The 23,164-nt window shown below is 55.1% G+C and overlaps 1 protein-coding gene across 1 annotated transcript in view; it reads left to right on the top strand.

Moving 5' to 3' along the window:
* Window positions 1-18,729, top strand: part of HMCN2 (hemicentin 2) — a 174,811-nt gene extending 156,082 nt beyond the window's left edge. Inside the window, exons 85-98 of the mRNA XM_068970656.1 lie at window positions 582-663; window positions 4,247-4,516; window positions 8,454-8,603; window positions 10,374-10,511; window positions 10,629-10,750; window positions 11,105-11,342; window positions 11,476-11,538; window positions 11,652-11,774; window positions 12,447-12,581; window positions 14,023-14,151; window positions 14,504-14,821; window positions 15,947-16,066; window positions 16,907-17,033; window positions 18,384-18,729. Coding sequence (XP_068826757.1) covers window positions 582-663; window positions 4,247-4,516; window positions 8,454-8,603; window positions 10,374-10,511; window positions 10,629-10,750; window positions 11,105-11,342; window positions 11,476-11,538; window positions 11,652-11,774; window positions 12,447-12,581; window positions 14,023-14,151; window positions 14,504-14,821; window positions 15,947-16,066; window positions 16,907-17,033; window positions 18,384-18,729 — 2,361 coding nt within the window. The remainder of the gene's footprint in view (window positions 1-581; window positions 664-4,246; window positions 4,517-8,453; window positions 8,604-10,373; window positions 10,512-10,628; window positions 10,751-11,104; window positions 11,343-11,475; window positions 11,539-11,651; window positions 11,775-12,446; window positions 12,582-14,022; window positions 14,152-14,503; window positions 14,822-15,946; window positions 16,067-16,906; window positions 17,034-18,383) is intronic.
* Window positions 18,730-23,164: the final 4,435 nt, after the last annotated feature.

Below are 23,164 nucleotides of genomic sequence, written 5' to 3'. Positions count from 1 at the left end.
GGTGCTGCCCCTCGGAAGTGAATCTGAGCCAGCATTCTTCCCGAGTTGCCTCATTGCCGTGGTCATGGATATCCTAGGACAAAGTCTTCCCTTTCACCAGGGCCAGGAAGTGCTGCAAACCCTCCCTCCTACCCCGGAAGTCTTGCAGCTGGGCACCCGAGGAGCCTGCAGTTCAGAAACCTGTTCTTGTCCAACTCAGTGTTGCCCAAACTTTTTTTTTTAAGGCATCCCTAATAAAGCGCTGTGGCCTCATAATTCTTTAATGTGCGTAATTTAGAAGAGGTGAGTCTCAAGCACGCTTTGGCAGCATACGGCTCCACCTGGAGCCATGACCGCCACCACCCTTAAGCTGCAGGCGTGAAACGGGCAGGACTTCCTCTCTGGATTCCACAGAGTAGCAGCCATGGCGGCCCTCCTGATGGAATGTGCGGGCCCCTGGCTGGTTTGGGCTCTCAGCTCCTTCCCGGTTAGGTGGGCCTTGCTCCAGGGGCCCCTTCCTGTGTCCAGCTGTCCCCAGATGCTCCTCGCCGCCCTCACCCTCCTCTCCTGAACGCCACACCCCCTCCTGTGCCCGCCCGCAGATGGACGACGCAGGACAGTACCAGTGCCTGGCAGAGAATGAGCTGGGTGCAGTGGAGAAAGTGGTGGTCCTTGCGCTGCAGAGTGAGTCTCGGGCCCACCTTTCCTGGGCCCTGGGCAGGGGGCACCAGGTGACGGGGGTCCTCAGGGGGGCAGCTGTGCTGAGGCTGTGGCTGTCTGATGGGACAGGAAGGCCAGTCTGAATATTTACTCAGAACACACAGTTGAAGTCCTATGAATTGTCTCTGCAATGGGGGATGGGAATCAGAGGCTGGTGAGTCCTGGGTACGCAGCAGCCAGGCCTGGGGAAACCTGTTTATACAGAACTCAAGGGACTTTCCTGGTGGTCCGCTAGTTAAGTCTCCACGCATCCAACGCAGGGGGTATGGGTTTGATCCCTGGCTGGGCAACGAAGATTCCACACACTGTGTGGCACAGCCAAATAAATAAAAAGTTTTAAAAAAGAACTCAAAACTGTCATCAAGATGATCGTGACAGCTCCTACATTTGCCAAGCAGCTTGTAACTAACAAAGCACCATGTGAGCCTCAAAATGACCTTATGAAACGGTCTAAATAGGAATTTTTAAAAAGTTTTTATTGGAGTATAGTCGATTTACTAATATAACGTTGTGTTAGTTTCTGCTGCACAGTAAAGTGAAACAGTCATGCATACATATATATCCACTCTTTTTTAAGATTCTTTTCCCATGTAGGTCATCCCACCTAGAGTACGGAGCGCCTTTTGCTATGCAATCGGTCCTTGTTAGTTATCTATTTTACACGTAGTAGTGCGTAGATGTCCATCCCCATCTCTCAGTTCACCCCTCCCTCAGCTCTGGAGTGAAGTAATGCCATTTGCGGCAACATGAATGGACGTAGAGCTTGTCACAGTGAATGAAGTAAATCAGACAGAGAAAGACAATATCATATGGTATGGCTTATATGTGGCATCAGAAAAATATGGCACAAATGAACGTATTTACAAAACAGAAATACATAGGGATTTTTAAGGGAACTCTTGGGTGAAGATGAACACACGAGGAGGAGGGCACGTGTTGCAAGAGCACAGCTCAGTGAACGTTCGTCACACGATCCAAAACCAGAGCAGTGTCAGCTCCCAGACCCTCCCCCCATCACGCCGCCTTCCCGTCTCTACCCGCCTCCCAAGGGAATCACTGTCCAGAGCGTTGCCTTTTAAAAAAATATATAGCTTTATTGACACACAATTTATATGCCGTAAAATCCACCCATTCATATTAAAAACGCCCCACCCTTAAAAAAGAAGGAAACTCTATCACATGCTATGGCATGAATGAACCTGGAGGACGTTACGTTAAATGAAATAAGCCAGTCACAAAGAGACAGATACTATATAATTCTAATTGTGTGAGGTCCCCAGAGTAATCAGATTCCTAGAAATGGGTAGTAAGACGGTGGGGGCCAAGGGTTGGGTGCAGTAAGTGTGGATTTAGCGTTTAATGGACACAGAGCTTCGGTTTGGCAAAATGAGAAAGTTCTGGGGGTGAAAGGTGGTGACAGTTGCAGGAGACGCAAATACACTCAACACGACTGAATGGCGTCCTTAGAAATGAGTAAGATGGTAAATTTTATGTCATATAGTTTTTACACAATTTTCTCCCGTCCTCACTGCGTGGCACGTGGCATCCTAGCTCCCTGAACCAGGGATCGAACCCATACCCCCTATGCTGGAAGCGTGGAGTCTTAACCACTGGACCTCCAGGGAAGTCCCCACAGGCTTTCAAGTGAGAAAATTCACACGTGGGAGCGGAATTGCTGCGCTGGCTGTGGGAGGCTACACGTGGCTCCCAAGATGCGGCCACAACCTAGTCTTTTATTTTTTAAATATACTTTTTAGTTTACATTGGAATATAATTGATTGATAGTGTTGCATTCATTTCAGATGTATAGCAAAGTGATTCAGTTATACATATACACGTATCTCTTCTTGGTCGCATCCTTTTCCCATATAATATCATCTTACTTGGAAAAAGAATCTTTGCAGATGCAATTAAGTTAAGGATCTTGAGATAAGGAGGTTGTCTTGAATTCTCTTGGTGAGCTCTGAATGCTAGCAAGTATTCTTGTAAGAGAGAAGCAGAGGGGCATTAGAAAGAGACAGACAGACAGACAGACAGACACACACACACACACACACACACACACACACACGCACACGCACACACACGGAGGAAGCGAGAGGAGGGAATAAGATGTTAAGATGGAGGTAGATGGTGAAGTGATTCAGCCATGGGATGCAAGCCACAGATTGCCAGAAGCCCCCCGAAAGCTGTAAGAGGCAAGGAAGAGCTCCTCCCATGGAGCCCTGAAATGATTGACCTAGGACTTCTGGCCCCCAGAACTGTCTGAGAACAAATTTTTGCTGTTTTAAATCGTCGAGTCTGCGGCCATTTGTTTCAGCAGCCACGGGAAACGAAAACATTGGCAAACGGTTTCCATGGTGATGACACGCTTCCCCCCCGCACCCCCCTGCAGGGTGAGAGTTCGGCTGGGCCTCACCAGCACTGGGCATTCTCCATCCTTTTCATTCCTGCCGTTCTGGGGTGCCCATAGTAGTGAGTAGACAGAAATGATTATCTTCAGAGGAGAAACCTGAGGATCAGGGCGTGACTCAGTGAGAACCACTCACCTGTGGGTGAGAGAGTCCACGTCGGCCATGTACCCTGGTGTCAAGCAGAGGCACTTCTAGCAGATGGCCAGGCTTCACTGGAAACAAGCTCAGCGTCCTCTAATAGGGACCTGGTTCAGCAAATTGTAACCTGCCCACACAGTGGAACACCAAGTGGCCACTAAAGACACATATTGAACACCAGGAAAGGTCCTTATGATCTGTTATAGAATTAAGGAAGAAGGAAGAGAAGGAAGGGTGATCTGAGCACATTCTCATAAGGAAACACTGTCAAGAAGGAAACTGAAATGAGCATTGGAGTGGGAGGGTCCTTTGCCTCTGTGTTTTCTAGTCTGTCTGAATGAATACCGGCCACTTGAATACAGGCACACCTCGTTTTATTGTGCTCCACTTTATTGCACTTTGCCAATACTGCATTTTTTACAAACTGAAGGCTTGTGGCAGCCCTACGAGCAAATCTGCCGGCACCATTTTCCCAACAGCATTGGCTCACTGAGTACCTCTGTGTCACATTATGATAATTCTCAAACTAGTTCAAACTCTCCCACCAAAAAGATTGTGACTCATTGAAGGCTCAGATGATGGTCAGCATTTTTTGTCATCAATTATTTTGAAATTAAGATATATAGATCGTACTTTTTGGCATAGTGCTATTGGGCACTTAATAGACTACAGTGTATAGTGTAAACGCCCTTTTTTTTCCTTCTCCTTATTCTTTTGTCTGCACCACATGGCATCCGGGATCTTAAATTCTCTGACCAGGGATCAAACCCATGCCCCCTGCAGTGAAAGTGTGGAGTCTTAACCGCTGAACTGCCAGGAAATTCCCTAAACACACTTTCTGTATGCACTAGGAAGCCAAAAGGTGCACGTGATTTGTTTTATTGTAATCCTTGCTTTGTTGTGGTAGTCTAGAACTGAACCTTCAATATCTGCGCACTCAGCCTGTGTGCAAAAATACTGAAATGTTCCTGAAAGCTGTCCTGGGCCTCCCACAGGTGCCCCGGTGTTCCAGGTGAAGCCCCAGGACGTGACAGTGAGATCTGGGGATTCCGTGGCCCTGCGGTGCCAGGCCTCTGGAGAGCCGGCGCCCACAGTGGAGTGGCTGCGACAAGGCCAGCCCGTGCGGGCCAGCCGGAGGCTCCAGACCCTGCCGGACGGGAGCCTGTGGCTGGAGCGAGTGGAGGCCAGAGATGCGGGTGCATATGAGTGCATCGCTCACAACCTCCTGGGCTCTGCCACGGCCCAGGCGTTCCTGGTCGTGAGAGGTATGGGGCGCCCCTGCCCAGGTCTTCATGGATGGGGGTGGGATCCCTTGCCCGATGGGGATCTGTGTGTTGCTTGGGGGGCTCCTGGCTCAATATCCTGTCAGCTCCCTGACTCTTCTCTTTGCCTGGAGTCACAGACCTAGAATGAACCAGCTCAGAGGGCCTTAGGTGGTCATCTTGTCTACCCTGCCCTTTACACTTGGAGAAACTGAGGCTCTGAAATGCTGGGTGTTTGCCGCTCCTCTTGGATCCTAGCCCTTCCAGCTTAGCTGGCACAGACTGGTGTCCTTTGATTGGACACAAAGGATTGAGCATGTGCATGCTCAGACACTTCAGTTGTATCTTGTGATCCTATGGACTGTAGCCCACCAGGCTCCTCTGTCCATGGGGATTCTCCAGGCAAGAATACTGGAGTGGGTTGCCATGCCCTCTTCCAGGGCATTCTTCCCGACCCCGTGATCGAACCTGCATCTGCCTGCATCTCCTGCATTGCCAGGCGGGTTCTTTACCCGTTGAGCCACCTAGAAAGCCCCTTTGGGCACACACGATCCTGTAATGTGGCAGAGTAAAGCAAGGTGTCCATGGTGCCCACCTTGGGGGTTGTGGTGAAGTCTATGAGTTAGAGTTGCCCCGAGCTCTGCCTGGCCATGGTAGGTGGTCAGTAATGGATGCTACCTCCTGCTGTTACTAAACCCTGACATCTCAGGTCTCCTCAGTCAGCTTATTTTTCCTTTGGGTCAGATCAAACTTTAAAATTAAAGGACTTTAAAGGTAAAGGACTATGCTGAGAAACTGCACTAGAATGACTGAGATTGCATAAAGGAAAGTCACAAAATATATTCTTTCTGTGCATCTGTAGGAACTACTCCATATTTGTGGCTTGGTAGCTCTGTCCCTGTCCATGGCAGACATCACTAATCTATCACCACCCACGACATCAGATTCCTTCTCCACAGAGCACTTCTCCATGCAGCAATGACTTGGATTGGGAATCGACACTTGGCCACTTGAAAACCCATTCAAAACCCACTGCCAACCAACGGTGGGACTCTTTCTGGCCTTTTTGGTCTCCTCGTCTCCTGCAGGCAGGGATGGGATACAGACACATGCAGTTCTGAAAACCCAGTGGTTCTCTGACACCCGGCCACAGATGCTGTCTCTAGAGCAGCTGCAGGTCTGAGCAGACCTTCCCTTTATTTCAGTTCTTACCTTGTCCTGTTGCAAAGCTCCCACCCCAACCACAAAGCTCTTCACATGGCCTCTGGGTTAGTTTCCTGAATATGCCATAACAAGATAGCACAAACTGGGCGGCCTGAAGCAACAGAAATGTATGATCTCGCAGGAGGGTGGAAATCTAAGATCAAGGTGTCAGCAAGGTTGGTTGCTTCTAAAATCTGTAACAGAGAATCTATCCAGCCCTCTCCTCTAGCTTCTGGTAGTTTGCTGGCAGTCTTTATTTTGATTTTGATTTTTTGGCCACACCACATGGCATGCAGTTTCTTATTCCTTGACTAGGGATCAAACCCAAGGCCCCCACAAAGGAAGTGCAGAGTTTTATCCACTGGACCACCAGAGAAGTCCCTGGTGACAGTCTTTAGACCTCCTTGGTTGTAGAAGCGTCACTTCGGTCTCTGCCTCCAGGATCACATGGCATTCCTCCTGTGCTCATGTCTGTCTTAAAATTCCCCTTTATATAAGGATCCCAGTCATATCAGATTCAGAGAAGGCAATGGCACCCCACTCCAGTACTCTTGCCTGGAAAATCCCATGGACAGAGGAGCCTGGTAGGCTGCAGTCCCTGGGGTCGCAAAGAGTCGGACACAGCTGGTCAACTTCACTTTCACTTTTCACTTTCATGCATTGGAGAAGGAAATAGCAACCCACTCCAGCGTTCTCGCCTGGAGAATCCCAGGGACGGGGGAGCCTGGTGGGCTGCCGTCTCTGGGGTCGCACAGAGTTGGACATGACTGAAGCGACTTAGCAGCATATCAGATTAGGGCCCACTTTCCTGACCTCATGTTAACTTGGTTCCCTCTATACAGACCCTATCTTCAAATAAGGTCACACGCTCAGGTACTGAGGATTAGGACTTCAACACATCCTTTTAGGAGGACACAGTTCAATCCATAACAGCTTCCTTACTTTTTTAATGGAAACAACTAATTTTTATTATTATATTAACTCATGTATGTTAACTGTAGAAGGGCCAGAAAATTTTTTTTAATCCATGAAGATAAAAATAGTGATCAGTTATCTCTGGTCATTCCGTTATCAGAAATAGCTCAGGTAATTATTGGGGGTGTATATTTGTACCCTTTTCTCTGAATGTAAAGATATACTTTTTTTTTTTTTCCTTTTACAAATGAGTACAAATGTACAAGTTGTGTTTACAACCTGCCATCTTTCTTACTCTATTATGGACAATATTCCGTGACCGTAAGCCTAGTCCACAGCTTCTTTGATGGTTTCATATCATTTCATAGGAACGTTTTTATTTTTAATAAAAAAAACAATGTTTTTGGCTGCACTACAGGGCAGTGAGATCTTCCTTGATCAGGGATTGAACTCGTGCTGCCCGAGTTGGGAGTGCTGAGTCTTAACCCCAGGACCACCAGGGAAGTCCCATAGCAACATTTTTAAAACGTAATTGCTGTTGGCTTCATTAAACAAGCAACAGACTTTTCTTTTCCAGTTTCCCCTCTGAAAACCATCCTGTAGTGCACATCTCTGTGTGCTGGCCTGAATATTTCTATAGGATACACTCCTTCCAGTGACACTGCTAGGTAAAAGATGTCCAAAGGCTTTGAGGCCCGCTACCCCTCTCCAGGATGGGGGGAGCATCCTGGCCTTGTGGGGGACAAGAAGCTGCTGACTCACCCCACATCTGAGAAAGTAGACAGGGGCTTGTCATCCCTGGCCTCCAGGTTCGGTCCCCTTCTACAGCTGCCAGGGCCATACTGCTGCCGTTTTACCCGCTGCTCCCAATTCCTTCCTTGCCCCCTTATTGCAAGGCCAGGGTTAGGTTCATGGCCTTTCCCCTGTTTCCCGATAAACCCCAGAGCTGTGGATATTGACAGGAGACATCCCAGATGGGCATCAAATCTCATCAAACCCCAGCAGGCAATGGCACTGCTTCCTGGAATCCAAAATCAACCAGCCCCCTGATTTACCCACTTAGGATCTTGGCAGTTGAGTGTTTTATGTTATTTTTTCGACAGATCATTGGCAATTTCTTGTTAATTTCCCCTGAGGGCTGGTGAGTGGAGAGTCAGACCAGCTTCTGTTCTCTTGCCCCCTGGAATGCCATCTGTCCAGACGAGACAGCTGGCCCATTAGGCAGAGGAAGCACCCCCCTGTGCCCCTACCGTCCATTTGATTAGTGTTCAAGAGCGTCTGCTAGCAGACTGCCTGGCGGCTGCTAGAACCCCAGCCCACCCCAGCGGGGCCAGTGGCAGGGTGGCTGGAGCCAGTGTACTGATGGAATGGGAGGTGTTCAGGTGGTGGCATTTAGCTCCTGGCTCGGTGCCCTGCCTCTCCACCCTGGCTCCTCCAGTGTGTCAGCCACCACCCCCCATCACCTGGCATTTTAGAACCCAACAGGTATTTGGCATGTCTGTGGTCCCACCTCCTCATTTTGTAGAGGAACCAACTCCAGTGTGGCATGGGAGCCTGACTTGCCCAGCTTTTCAAGAAGGTGTTGGAATGAGAAGCTGGCACCATCTCTGCAAGGGCCTCCTCTTAAATGCCCCCCGTCCCTCTCAAAGCCAGGATCCCCTAGGTGTTGAATTCATCACCCACGAGCTGTGTGTCCTTGAGCAAGTTCCTGCCTCTCTCTGAGCCTCAGTTTACTCCTTCAGGAAAATGGACAACAGCGCTTGCCTAGTGTTGAGGGCACAGATGCAGACAGTGTCCCTCTCGTTCTCTTCCTTCCTCACAGGAGAGCCCCGGGGGAGCCGGGGCAGCATGATCGGGGTGATCAACGGCCAGAAATTTGGCGCAGCCGTCCTCAACACCAGTGTGCAACAGGAGGCACGTTCTGGGGTCACCACCATCCGCAGCAGCATCAGCCACATCCCAACGAGTGTAGGTAAGTGGGGGCCAGAGGATCCTCTGACTCCAGGTGAATCCAAACCAAAGTGGGTGGAAGTGCAGACCACTTCCTCCCCACCCCACAGCCCCCAACCAAACAAAATAACTGCATTTAAAATCAGCCCGAGGGGGACTTGCCTGGTGGCCCAGTGGCTAAAACTCTATGCCCTTCAATGCAGGGGCCCAGGGTTCGATCCCTGGTCAGGGAACTAGGTCCTGGATGCTGCAACTAAGACCTGGAGCAGCCAGATACATTTTTTTTTTTTTTTAATCAGCCTGACAGAGTGTGAAATGACCAGGTTTATATGAATGCAGGGTCAGATCGTGACTTTTTGCCCCATTGATTGCCGTGGGAGGTTTCCTCCACTGTTAAGGCAAGAGCTGCCAGGGAAGCCAAGGGATCATCAGTAAGGAGGAAGGGATTCAGGATGGAGGGGACAGACGTGGGGAACGTAGAGAATGAAGTTATCTAGCAGGCCTGGAGAGTCAGGAAATGTCCACTCTCAAACAAATTCACAAAATAGTGTGTTCTAAGCAAATGGGCTTCCCAGGTGGTGCTAGTGCGAAGACCCCACCTTCCAATGCAGGAGATGTAAGAGACGCAGGTTCTGTCCCTGGGTCGGGAAGACCCCCTGCAGGAGGGCAGAGCAACCCACTCCAGTATTCTTGCCCGGGAAATCCCACAGACGGGAGGCTGGCGGTTACAGCCAATAGGGTCACAAAGAGTGGGGCATGACTAAAGCAACTTAACACACATGCACGCAGATGGAATGTTCTGGAGAGACATTATAAACGCTGCTGTAACAGACCCTACCATCTCACCCAGCCCAGGGCCTCCTACATCCCCTCCTGGGGGCCCAGAGCAGGGAGAGGGTCGTGCTGAAAGGGGTTTTGCTACAAGCAGCCCCTCCAGCACTGCTCTTGACCACAGACTGTGTCAGCCCTGGCTGGGGGGAATGGGGCGGAGCTGCAGGGGGTCACTCCAGGCTGCTGTCGGTAGAGAGCAAGTGAGACACTGCCCAGATGCAGCTGCTTTTCTTCCAGCTGCAGGAGCATGAGCTGTGGAGAAGCCTCTGGCCCCAGGCCAGGTGCTCAGGCTCTGTTTAGTGGAAGCAGAGACACAGAGGCCAAGAAGGTTCTGCTCCCAGGCATGCGGGTCCAGCTAGCTCCCTTGAACATCAGCCCTCTTGCGCCTCTTCTGAGCCAGCAGTTTGGCCGAGAAGCTGGACGGTCCCTGGCCCTAAGCCAGCAGGGTTCCCCCTTCCTCCAGTCCCAGATCCCACCTGCGCCAAGTGGAGGCTGAGCTTCATGAGAGATCTGAGAATCCTTGTCCAGGACTTTTTTTTTTTGCTCCTTTTTCCAAGTCAGTGGTTTAGACCAATCCTGTGTCTCCCAGGCTCTTATGGAAGGTGTCTACAAGTTAGGAGACTTGGTTAATTTTCAACTTGGTCCAGCATGTATACAGTGATGGTCTATACAGTTCTGGGCTCTGTGGTGACCCAGTAGCCCTCAGTATTTATTGAATTCAGTTGAATACTAAATGGATTTCTCTGCATAAATATATTTTGCTAATTTTCACAATTAGTCCATGAAGTAGATATTGTCTTCACCGCTTCCCAGGTTCTGGCCCAGGTAATCACAAGGCTGGGCCCGGGCGGTGGTGGGGAAGGGACAGATCTCTCCTACTGGGGCCATAGGGAGCCACAGAGGGACCTTGAGCAGGAGAGCAGCTGCCCTTAGGATCCGGTCCGTGTGTCCACCCCTCCAGGGCCTCTGATGAGGGTGCTCGTGGTTACCATCGCCCCCATCTACTGGGCCCTGGCCGGAGAGATTGGAGACGCCCTGAACGGCCACTCCCTGACGGGGGGCAGCTTCCAGCAGGAGTCGCATGTGGAATTTGCCACAGGTAAGCGGGGGGCTGGGGGGGTGGTCTTCCCCGAGGTGGGCCAGGTGGGGCTGAGGTCCGAGCCCTGGGCTTCTGCCCCACGGTGACTCCAGCCTCGGGGGGTTGGGTGGGTTGCAGGGGAGCTGCTCACTATGACCCAGGTGGCCCGGGGCCTGGATCCCAACGGCCTCCTGCTCCTCGATGTGGCGGTCAATGGCGTCGTCCCCGAGAGCCTAGCGGATGCAGGCCTGCAAGTGCAGGTTGTAGGGGGGCGGGGGGCGAGCCCTGGGGTGTGCAGGTGGAGGGGGAGAGAGAGGGCGGGAGGCCCTGTCCCTATGCCCCCCACCCCCTCCACTGTTGCCCGCAAGCAGCCAAGCCCACTTTCCTTCCTGGATCCCCAGCAAGGGCTGGGCCTGGCCTGGCTGGACTTAGGGGAGGACCAGCCCCCCAGAGGGAGGACGCTCTGGGTCCAGCTTCCCCGAGAGCCCGAGGGAGCCCAGGTGGTTGGAAGCAGAGCTGAAAGGCCCACGCCCCAAGTCGGGGACTCAGGGTCCCTTACCCCTTGGAAGTTGGTACCCTGATGTCCTCGTCTCCCCACCCCCCACCCCGCCCAGGACTTCCAGGAGCGGTATGTGCAGACGGGGCCCGGCCGGCTCTTCGTGGGCTCCACGCAGAGCTTCCTGCAGGACAGCCTCCGCTCGTTCCTCCGCTGCAACCACAGCATCCGGTACAGCGCGGCCCAGGGCCCCCAGCCCCAGCTGGTGCAGCACCTGCGGGCCTCCGCTATCAGCTCGGCCTTCGACCCCGAGGCCGAGGCCCTGCGCTTCCAGCTCTCCACAGCCCTGCAAGCTGGTGAGGCCCGGGCTGTCTCCCCAGCTCCCACGGCCCCAGCCAGGGCCCCCAGATGAGCCTGGGCCATCCCTTGCCAGGCCCCTTGGGCCTTGGGGCCCGCGTGAACTCAGGGCCTGTCCCCTTTGCCTTGCAGAAGAGAATGAGGTTGGCTGCCCAGAGGGCTTTGAGCTGGACGCCCAGGGAGAGTTCTGTGTGGGTGAGCGCCCTCCCCACCGCGGCACGGACGAGGGAGGCCTCCTGGCCTAGGAGGGGCGAGCTGGCGGGAGGGCCTGGGGAGCACAGACCGCCAGACCCCTACCCTCCCCGCAGACAGGGACGAGTGCTCTGACGGCCCCCGGCCCTGCTCCCACTCCTGCCACAACGCCCCCGGCCGCTTCTCCTGCTCCTGCCCGGCTGGCTTCACCCTGGCCAGGGACGAAAGGACCTGCAGAGGTGAGCGGGCCCCTGGGGGGAGAGGCTCACTGGGGACCTGGCCCAAATGCACACAAGGAGATTTCGGGCTTGGACCCTGGGCCAGGGGGCACACCCCTCAGGGAATGTGAGCTACGGGGTTCCAATGCCCTGTTCTCATGAAAAACTTGCTGTTTTGAGGGCCTCAGAGCAGGGAGGCTCAAGTACTTGGGGGTGAAGGGGCTCCTCAAAGACATACACATGCTCACCGCACGCACACCCCCTGAGAAGCCTTCCCGGGCCTCAGCAGGCATTTCCAGTCAACTGGAAGTGAGCTGACACCCACCTGTCCCCTCGTGTTCTACCTGCCCCCCCTTTATCGAAGTTGCTGGACAACAAAGCTGACCGTGAGCTGCAGTCTAGACACTGATACCCCGCCTGTGTCTTCCATCCCACCAGTGGGGCCTGGCACTGCCGGGTGTCTGCTTTGGGGCACCCAAAGGGCACTGTCTGCAGCCTCACTTCAGACGCCACAGGCCAGGCCCAGGGCCCCTCAGGGTGGGCTCTGTGCTCCTGGGGGTGTTGAGATAATGGCCAGCGCTAGAAGGAGGGGCGGGGACCTTCATGCCAGGGGTGTCCTTGCCTGGGGGGACAAAGCCTGTGTAGGTGGGCTAGGCCTGGGGACAAGTGTTCATGCGCCCCGCCCGCCCCCAGATGTGGACGAGTGTGCGTGGGAGGCCGACCTCTGCCAAGAGGATCAGCGCTGCGTGAACCTGCTGGGGTCCTACCACTGCCTGCCCGACTGCAGGCCTGGCTTCCGGGTGGCCGCCGATGGAGCCAGTTGTGAAGGTGATCAGGGCAGGGGGCTGAACTGTCCTGCTCCTGGAAGCCCAGTGGTTGCCGGGGCGCACCAGAGGGCCTGTCGTGTGTCACTGGAACACTGGGCCTTCAGGGAAGCTGGAAGTCTTGGCAGAAGGAACCCAGAGAGGCTGGGGAGGAAGCCTGAGCTGGGCACAGGAGGTCCACGTACCCTTGGCAACTACCCTTCTCCTTTCTAGGCCCCAGGTTTGTCATCTGTCTGCCTGATGAAGGGGGGCCAGGTCAGGGATGGCAAACACAGGTTACCTCTGCTACCATCTCCCCTCATGGGTCATGGTCCAGCCTCTGCAGCCTTCTTAACACAGCTTCTTCAGCTACAGTGACTACAGCAGCTGCCCTTCGAGATGAAACCTAGGTGCCAGCCCTGGATATGTGACTTCTAGGGTCCTTCCTGCCCTAGCATTCCAGGCTTTCATGATGCTGGGTCCTTGGGCTTCTCTCGTGGCTCAGACAGTAGAAGCATCTGCCTGCAATGCTGGAGACCCATGTTTGATCCCTGGGTCAGGAAGATCCCCTGGAGAAGGAAATGGCAACCCACTCCAGTACTCTTGCCTGAAAAATGGGGCCTACAGTCCATGGGGCCACAGAGTCAGACACGACTGAGGGACTTCACTTTCTTTCTTTCTGGCTCCTCTGAGGGTGGGGAGAGTGTGGTCAATTTGGACTCAGAAGAGGCAGTCACTCCATTCCGGTGACTGTAGGACTCCTCTGCCTCCTGTCTTCTTGCTGCTCTCCCTTCCTTCTTTCTCACCATATTCCGAGCTCTGCCCATACGCCAGGGTCCTAAACCCTTCACATGCACGAGCCAGTTTTCTCCCCATGACTCCATGAAGGAGTCCTGTCGTGACCCCTTTTTACAGATGAGGAAACTGAGGCTCAGGGAGGGGATGTTCCTGACACAAAGATCAAGAGACATGGCAGAGTTCAGTCCAAACTTGGGGCTCTGCCTCCAAAAGCGTTAAGCCACTCAGTCGTGTCTGACTCTTTGTGACCCCCATGGACTGTAGCCGGCCCACCAGGCAATGGGATTTCCCGGGCAAAAATACTGGAGTGGGTTGCCATTGCTTTCTCCAGGGGATCTTGCCCACCCAGGATCGAACCTGGGTCTCCTGCATTGCAGGCAGATTCTTCACTGTCGGAGCTGCCAGGGACACCCCGTGCTTCCAAAGCCCACCTTTAAAGCCCCTTCCTTCCTTTGAGCCCATACCTTTCTTATCCTCCAAACCTGGTGTAATTAAAAGTAGTGGTTGCAAAGGCTGGCATCCCACCTGCTGGCACTGAAGGTGAAGAAGGAGACAGGGATGAGGCTCAGAACCTGAGAGGCGCGATGTGCCCTGGGGGAGGGGCTCTGGGCTCAGCAACCCTCCCTCCCGGCCCCCAACCCGGCCCACCCTTGCTCTTGCCTTTCCAGATGTGGACGAGTGTCTGGAGCAGATGGATGAGTGTCACTACAACCAGATTTGTGAGAACATCCCAGGCGGGCACCACTGCAGCTGCCCCAGGGGCTACCGGGTCCAGGGCCCCGGCCTGCCCTGCCTAGGTATGGGGAGAGCCACCCCCTCGCTGGGACCCTGGTCAGCACCCCCACCTCACAGGCAGGGAGCCGTCATAACAAGGATGTCACTTGAGTTCAGTGAATAGAAATAGGAGCCAAAACCAATTGTGCACCCAGCACATGCCTGATCTGTGCTTCGCCTGCTGTTTCCCACCCCCTGCCCAGCAAGGTCACCTTCTAGTGCCCCGAGAGGTTCCCATCTCCCCCAGTCCCGAGCCCCAGACCCCACGGTCCCTCAATGGGTCCCTCAACACTCCTCCCTTCAGCCTCCAGGCTCCTTCTTGGCAAAGCTTCTCTGAGACCCAGCCACCTCTCACCTGGCCCTGCTCCCCTCCAGATATCAACGAGTGCCTGCAGCTGCCCGGGCCCTGTGCCTACCAGTGCCACAACCTCCAGGGCGGCTACCGCTGCCTGTGCCCGCCAGGCCAGACTCTCTTCCGCGATGGCAAGACTTGTAGCCCGCTGGAGCGCAGTGAACCAAACGTGACCACCGTCAGCCACTGGGACCCCCTGGTGGACTGGCTGCGGGCCCGTGCCCCCAAGCCCGGGGGGTCCTACCATGCCTGGATCTCCCTCCGACCGGGCCCCAGAGCCCTGAGCATGGGCCGGGCCTGGTGCCTGCCCGGCTTCATCCGGCAGAACGGCGTCTGCACAGGTAAGACTGAACCCCGCGGGACACACCCTGCTATGCTGTCTCAGGCCCCCGGGCTGGGCGTGTGGGCACCATGCCCGTGTTCAGAAACCCAGGGTTCACAGGCAAGTAGAATGGGCGATGCAGGCGGACGCTGCCTCCTCACTACGTGGTTTCTCAGAACCCCGGCTGTGCCAATGGGCAGGGGCTTCCAAAGTGGGTGGAGCGTTTTCCAAACCTTTTGACTTCAGGACTACTTTACCCCTTGTGGCTCAGCTGGTAAAGAATCCACCTGCAATATAGGAGACCTGGGTTTGACCCCTGTGTTGGGAAGATCCCCTGGAGAAGGGAAAGGCTACCCACTCCAGTATTCCGGGCTGGAGAATTCCATGGATGTATAGTCCATGGGGTCGCAAAGAGTCTGACACGACTGAGCGACTTTCACATTCGCATTACCCAGAGGGAAGGCAAGTGTTCTCAGGAACCCACTTGGAGGAACCCTCCTCCGGTGCGCAGAGGTGAAGCAGTCAGGGAGGGAAGGAGAATGGTCCAGGTTGACCTGAGAAGGTCAGCAGGGACTGGGGAGTGCTCGAGAATCATGCGGGTCGAGGGCCCTTGTGTGGAGGCAGGCTGGCGCTGGGCAGCAGACAGGGAAGGGGAAGGTAGCTTGGAAGGCAGGTGCATTTCAGCATCGCTGCCTGGGCAGAACCGTCTGTCCTGGGAGCGCTATCTGCCCCCCACCCCCACCCTATGGCTTGGTGCACATGGAGCCCAAGGACTCTCCCAACCTCCCCATCCAGCGTTGGGTGGGGCATGAAAGCGAAGTGGCTCTGTCCTGTCTGACTCTTTGCAACCCCATGGACTGTAGCCTACCAGGCTCCTCCGTCCAAGGGACTTTCCAGGCAAGAATACTGGAGTGGGTTGCCGTTTCCTTCTCCAGGAGATTTTCTGGACCCAGGGACTGAACCCGGGTCTCCCATACTGTAGGCGGATGCTTTACCATGTCTGAGCCACCAGGGAGGGGCACGGCAGGGAGCAGGGGATCTCCCTGGCTTGTCCCGAGCCTGGCGGTGGGCAGGCGTGCGGCCCCCTGGGCATTCATGACTCAATGTTTCTCTGCCTGCACCCCCTACCCCGCCCCGGGGCCAGACCTGGATGAGTGCCGCGTGAGGAACCTGTGCCAACACGCCTGCCGAAACACAGAGGGCAGCTACCAGTGCCTCTGCCCCGCAGGCTACCGCCTCCTCCCCAGCGGGAAGAACTGCCAGGGTGAGCAGGAAGGGGCGTCTCTCACCCAGGCTGCTCTCTCCAGTCCCCTCTCAACCATCCCCGGTGATGGAGGGGCAGGGAGGGGGTACGTGCTGCCCCCCACCCAGGTGGCCAGAGCCAGAACGGGACCCACACTCCCAGCGGGAACTAAGAAATTGTTGTGGACAGGCTCTGAACGCAGCTGGGCCGTGTGTCCCTGGACAACTCACTTCATCTCTCCGTGTCTCGGCCTCCTGGCGAGGTGGGGCTCACACGGCCCCTCCAATAAATGTCTGGAGGAGGAGGGTGGGCACAGAGCCCATGCTCAGCAAGGCGGCGGCTGCTGGGAGTAGAAGGGAAGCCCTCTAAGCCCCAGGCCAGCACATTTCCCCTAAGGTGCCCTGCAGCAGGTCAAGCTGCCGCTTCTCTATAAAGCAGGAACCCCCGTGTCTGCCTCACCAGTCGCCATGCCTCACTCTACCGTGGGGGTCACCGAATGGCCTCTGAGAGGGTGGGGCTCCTACGGGGATGGGGAGGCAGAGAAGGATCACTGGCCGTGGCCTCTCGGGGCCTAGGGCAGTCATCGTCTCCCTCAGCCTCTCTACGCCAGCTCCAGGCTCAGCGGTCCCCAGAGTGCCCACCTGGGGAGAAGGGGAGGTACCAGGGGCCTGCCAGCTGGGCTCTCACAGTGTCAGGCTGGCTGGGGACCGGGCAAGGGGCTGCCCACCTCGCTGTCCTCTGAGGGCATCGCTCTCCCACCTAACCCGCCCCTCCCCACCACACCTCCTGGCTCCTGCCTTGGGCTCTTTCCCCTTCGCCCCACGTCTTCACCCTGCTCTCCTCACCCACCTGCCTGCCCAGACATCAACGAGTGTGAGGAGGACGGCATCGAGTGCGGGCCCGGCCAGATGTGCTTCAACACCCGTGGCAGCTACCAGTGTGTGGACACGCCGTGCCCCGCCACCTACCGGCAGGGCTCCAGCCCCGGGTAAGGGCTGAGCTGGTTGGGGGTAGGGAGGTGGGGGCGGATGGTCTGCCAAGAGCGGGGCAGCTCTGGCTCCTGGAGAGCCCAACTCCTCCTTCTCCAGGAAGGCCCTGTCTCGGCCCAGAGGCCCTTGAAGGGCCAGAGGGTCAACCCTGCCAGAACTCCTGGGCGGGGCTCCTAAGCTCAGGGGCAACATGCCATCAAGAAAAGCACTCTTCGCGCAGCTGTTTGGGATGTGAACTCACTTGAACCGTTATCGTTTCCTGCACAGCACTGCCCCCGCTAAGCACGGAGCGCAGGGGGAGGCCAGAGCCAGGAGAGACCTGGGAGGCAGGGGTGCTGGGGGATGGACACACAGAGACACGTGGGAACACGTGAGTCCACTCAGGAAAGCGGACACAGGAACACACGCACAGGCGCATAAACTCCACCCAGAACCCCACGCAAAACCCGAGGACTGAAACACACACAGCCACACAAACACAAAACACGTTCCCTCCAGGTCTCTCACTGTGGCTACAGATACTCATAAAGATGCACAGACGAAGGGGCCTTGGCTGGCAGGAGGTGCAGCCATCAGGGCAAGGATTTTGGGTGGTGACCTGCCTGGGGCTCTATGAATCACGAAGCCTAACTGAGCAACTTCACTTTCACTTTTCACTTTCAGGCATTGGGGAAGGAAACGGCAACCCACTCCAGTGTTCTTGCCTGGAGAATCCCAGGGACGGGGCAGCCTGGTGGGCTGCTGTCTATGGGGTCGCACAGAGTCGGACACGACTGAAGCGACTTAGCAGGAGCAGCAGGCTGAGGCTTGCAGCAGGGTGGGAGAGACAGAGTGGGCGCCCTTGGCAAGGCTGAACCCCCTTGGGGGTGATGATGGTTTAGTCGCTAAGTCATGTCCGATTCCTTGCAGAGCCCATGGACTGTAGCCCACCAGGCTCCACTGTCCATGGGTTTCTCTAGGCAAGAATACTGGAGTGGGTTGCCATTTCCTTCTCCAGGGGATATTCCCCAGCCAGGGATCAAACCCTGGTCTCCTGCATTGCAGGCAGATTCTTTACCAATTGAGCTACGAGAGAAGCCCCCCTTACCCCGCTCCGGAGTGCCCAGAGGGCTTATCACTGATGGGGCACCTGTTCTGGTGGGAAAGGGCAGGTCTCTGGTTTCTTGAGGCCTCAGTTTGCTGCTCTCTAAAATGGGCTAACAGTGCCGCTTGTAGAGGCATGGAGCGCGCGAGGTGATGGTCGGGCAGCTCACAGCTGCGCTGCGGGAGTTGGGGGTGGAGTCTGCTTTATGCGGGCGGCGGGGCACGCCAACGGCAACCCAGAGTCGGTCGGTCTGTCTGTCCCGCAGGACGTGCTTCCGGCGCTGCTCACAGGACTGCAGTTCGGGCGGCCCCTCCACGCTGCAGTACAAGCTGCTGCCGCTGCCCCTGGGCGTGCGCGCCCTCCACGACGTGGCCCGCCTGGCCGCCTTCTCCGAGGCCGGCATCCCCGCCAACCGCACGGAGCTCAGCGTGCTCGAGCCCGACCCGCGCAGCCCCTTCGCGCTGCGCCCGCTGCGCGCCGGGCATGGCGCCGTCTACACCCGCCGCGCGCTCACCCGCGCCGGCCTCTACCGGCTCACCGTGCGCGCCGCGGCGCCGCGCCACCAGAGCGTCTTCGTCCTGCTCATCGCCGTGTCCCCCTACCCCTACTGAGGGCCGCGGCAGGGGCAGCGACTTCCGGGGATGGGGGCAGAGAGGACCGGACCCCGCCCCCCTCCCCCGCCACCCAGGTGGTGCCCTTGCCCATGCCACCAGCTGTGGCAAGCGACGTCATCTTCTCCTGTCCTCGTGCGTCAGCGAGACCTTCAGCAAACACGCCTCGGCGCGGCAGCCTTGACCCTAGGACAGCGAGGATCCGAGCTCGCCTAGCTTCCTCCTCCATGGGGGTGGAGCCCAGCAGGCAGGTGACAAACGCTGTCCTTAGGTGGCGAAGGCAGCAGGCAGCTGGAGTGAGTGAAGCCTGATCGGCTTCTGCGGTCTTTCCGCAAGCCCCAGGGGACCCCGGGCCGGGACGCAGCGCCTGGAGACACTTGAGGGGGGCGGGGGCCACAGCCGCTGTCCGCCCCCCACCCGCATACCTGGCATTGTCATCCTGAAGCGCCTGTGTATGGAAACCATAAAAACGTCCGTGTTTACCACTTTGGTTTCTTCCTCCAGTTATTTTGCTTTGGTAAGAAGGGTCTTTGGGACGGAGACCGCCACCCTTTAGGTCCTGGTGGTTCAGTCCCCTGGTGAGATGGGGCTAACACGGCCCTCCCCGTCAATGGAGCCCAGGCTCCTCATGGATAGGGTGGCCCTGGCACCTTTCTGGGCGCACTTTCCTCAGCCAAAAATACGAAAATATGAGAGTGCCCTCAACCCAGGGCTGTGGGGATAATTAAATTAAGAAGGAGATGTATCACACAGACAGCAGCTTTCCCTGGTAACAAAGAGTAATTCTTAATTTAAAATAATTGCTAATTGTATTTGAGGAATGGACTATTTCCTGCCATATCAGTAAACAAGGATGTCAGCCCTCCAATGTGAGCTGGCCAGCCCCAAGGAAGCTCAGGATGTGAAAAACACAGGAAGCTGACCCCAGGTGGCTGAGGTGCCTTTGAAAGGACTGAGTTCAGTGAGCCTTGCATCCTCTCATACACAGAAAAGCACTCCATTCCTTCACTTGGGACATCTGGTTTCCTTTAACAGTAGTCTTCTAATGTTCAGCATACCTGCCCTTTGTTGCAAAACTTCTGTATAACCTGGCTCCTACCCTCGCCTCCTCCGAGCAGTTTTCTCAGGCTAACTTGAGATGCTGCCTCCCAGGCTTGAAGTCCTAAGAGTTGCCACCGAATAAAACATAACTTTCAACTTTCAGGTTGTAAATACTTTTAAGTCGACGTATTTAATGAATTAATTACATTTGATCATTTCATCATCCACTAGAGAGTCATTAGGTCCTACTTACGTGCCAGACAGTGAACGTAAAATTCCTGTGCTCGTGAAGCTTATGTTCTCATGGCAAAGGTTTATAGACGGCAAGGAAATGAAGAGTGAAACGTGTATTTGTCAGTTAGCGAGGGTGCTGGGGAGAAAAACTCAGCTGGGAAGGTGGGGGTTCAGGGGGCAATTTTTAATAGGCCGTCAGGGTAGGCCTCACTGAGTAGGTGGCGTTGGAACAGAGACCCAAGGAAGGTGAGGGAGACAGCCGTGCAGAAGTCGGCAGAAGGGCATTCTGGCAGAGGGAACCACAAATACCAGGGTGTCCCCCCACCCCAGGTGGAAGGATGCTGCTGCTCAGCGGGAGGGGTGGGGGGCTGTGGAGTACGATCAGAAACCAAAGAGGGCCAGGTACACTCTGGGGGCCTGTGGGGCCCCTGTAGGGGTCTTGGCTTCCACGGGGTGAGCTGGTGAGGGACACGATTGGAATGCCTGTGTTTGTATGGACCTGTCTCCAGTGAGCAGGGAGAGGATTCGTCAGAAGCCCAGCAATGCTGTTTCTCGAGCTCCCCGCTCCCTGCCCTCCTGCCCGGGCTGCCTGCAGCCCCCTGCCTCAGCGATCGCCTGTGCCAGCTGCCCCTAAACACAGCCTCTGGCAGAAAGGCTGTTTCTCTTCCACATGCTTCTGAAGAGGATGGGTTCTTTGTTGTGTGACACTGACCTCCTCCTTAGCACCCCCAGCCTCTCATCTGGGCAACAAGAAAAGCAGAGTTATTTCCCACTAAGGGATGCATGGAGATAAGACTTCATAAACAGAGCCCTTCCAGCCGGGCTGGGGTGAACAGATGAGTCGCTGCGTGCATTTTATAGGTGGAGAAAAGGACACTCAGAGGGAACAGGGTCCAGTCCCTTGCATGATAGGTGACTGGTTAGTGGTTAGACTGGGACTCCCACCAACAGCCCCAACTGAATCTTCCCCAGGGTGCTCTCAATTTCAAAGTTTGTTTCTTTTGAACCAGGCTTCCCTGATGGCTGAAGATGGTAAAGAATCAGCCTGCAATGCAGGAGACCTGGGTTCAGTCCCTTGGTTGGGAAGATGCCCTGGAGAAGAATACCACCTACTCCAGTATTCTTGCCAGGAGAGTTCCATGTACAGAGGAGCCTGGTGGGCACAGTCTGTGGGATCTCAAAGAGTCTGACACAACTGAGCAGCTAACCCTTCATCTTCTCTTGAACTGGGGGTCTGTGAGCATCTTCAGTAAAGGACCGAATAGAGAATCGTTTTGGCTTTGGGGAAAACATTAAACTTCTCCCCTGGCCATTGCCCTGCAAACGCAGTCCCAGTCAACACACAGAGAAGGAGTGACTGGCTTCCAATAATGCTTCATTTGTGTTTTAAGTTCGGTTCAGTTCAGTCGCTCAGTCGTGTCTGACTCTTTGTGACCCCATGGACTGCAGCATGTTAGGTTTCCCTGTCCATCACCAACTCCCGGAGCCTACTCAAATTCATGTCCATCACGTTGGTGATACCATCCAACCATCTCATCCTCTGTCATCCCCTTCTCCTCCCACCTTCAATCTTTCCCAGCATCAGGGTCTTTTCTAATGAGTCGGTTCTTCGCATCAGGTGGCCAAAGTATTGGAGTTTCAGCTTCAGCATCAGTCCTTCCAATGAATATTCAGGACTGATTTTCTTTAGGATGGACTGGTTGGATCTCCTTGCAGTTCAAGGGACTCTCAAGAGTCTTCTCCAACGCCACAGTTCAAAAGCATCAATTCTTGGGCGCTCAGCTTTCTTTATAGTCCAACTCTCACATCCATACATGACCACTGGAAAAACCATAACTTTGACTAGACAGACCTTTGTTGGCAATGTCTCTGCTTTTTAATATACTGTCTAGGTTTTAAAGTTCGTGCAATTTTCATGTGTTACAGAACAGTCTTTTTTTTTTTTTTAAGCCATTTACAAATGCAAAAACCATTCTTAGCCTGCAGGCTTCATGAGAACAAATACGTACCATAGTTTACCAATTTCTGGCTTAAAGCACAGAAGTTGCCAATGGTGGAATTTCAGGCTGGGTTGGTGAGAGAGTCCAGGGAGGAGGGAAGAAAGGAGGGAGGAGCTTCCCAGTTCCTCCTCATACCCGCTTTGTCCAGGGCCCACCTGTAAAGACTATCCTTGGACTGAACAACCTCTTTTTGTGCAACCCTAGGGCACATGGGTCACAACTTGAGCCCTGCCCTTTGCTGGGCTGTTAATATTTTATGGAGTCAGGGACTTTGCCGCTCATGAAAGGGTCAATCCTGGGGATGTGGCATTGAGTGGTGAGAATTGCTGCTCTCTCCTGCCTCCTCTCCCCAGACTCACACTGGCCCTTCATGTTTGTCAAAGTATTTGTTGACTGTTCAGTGCCCTATAGACCCGAGTTTATTTAATTCTCCCAGGAACTCCAGCGATTGAAAAAAAAAAAAGTAGTATGTCTATTTCACAGATGAGGGAAGGGAGGCTCAGAGTAGGTGAGCCACTTGGCCAAGCTCACACAGCACGCAGGGGAAGAGAAGGACTCAACGCAGCCTCCAGGCTCCCCTGCCTCCAGTCTCTGAGGAAGGAGGGTGGGAAGGAGAGGGCAGGCCAGAAGCAGGATGAAGAGGAGAGACATCAGCAGCTCCAGACCTGAGGAGCCGCCACAGCAGGGTGTGTTCTGTTGACCTCCTCCCACCCCCGTCTCCTATCCCCTACCCTGGTTCCACCTTCTCTTCTCTTAAATTTCCCATCTGAAACTCGGAAACAGAGGCAGGTGAGAGGGAGCGATTGCTCCAAGTCTACCCCAGCCAGGGGCAGACTCGGCCTGGAATCCAGGCTGTGATGCTGAGTCCTCTGCTTCCCACTCCACCCTCATCCACAGGATGATCACCAAGGGGAGGAGATGCCTCCCAAGGGAGCTCAGCTGGCCCCAGAGGGGTGTTTTCCGCTCTGCTTTTCCAGCTGCCGCTGCCATTGGCCAAAGCCGCATCCAGCTGCCCAGCCTCCTGCTGCTGCCTGACCTCTGAGGCTATTCTGAACCATCAGGGGTGGAAAACAGCCTTGCAGGTCACTCATTAAACTCCCTGATGCAGCTTTTCCAAGAAACCACTCCGGACTCTGTGTTCTCTCTAGGTGAGGACAGGC

This window comes from Capricornis sumatraensis, chromosome 1 (genome assembly GCF_032405125.1).
Source record: "Capricornis sumatraensis isolate serow.1 chromosome 1, serow.2, whole genome shotgun sequence".
Classification (NCBI taxonomy): domain Eukaryota; kingdom Metazoa; phylum Chordata; class Mammalia; order Artiodactyla; family Bovidae; genus Capricornis; species Capricornis sumatraensis.
The sequence above is the reverse complement of the archived record's forward strand: the minus strand, read 5'-3'. Positions and strand labels throughout refer to the sequence as shown.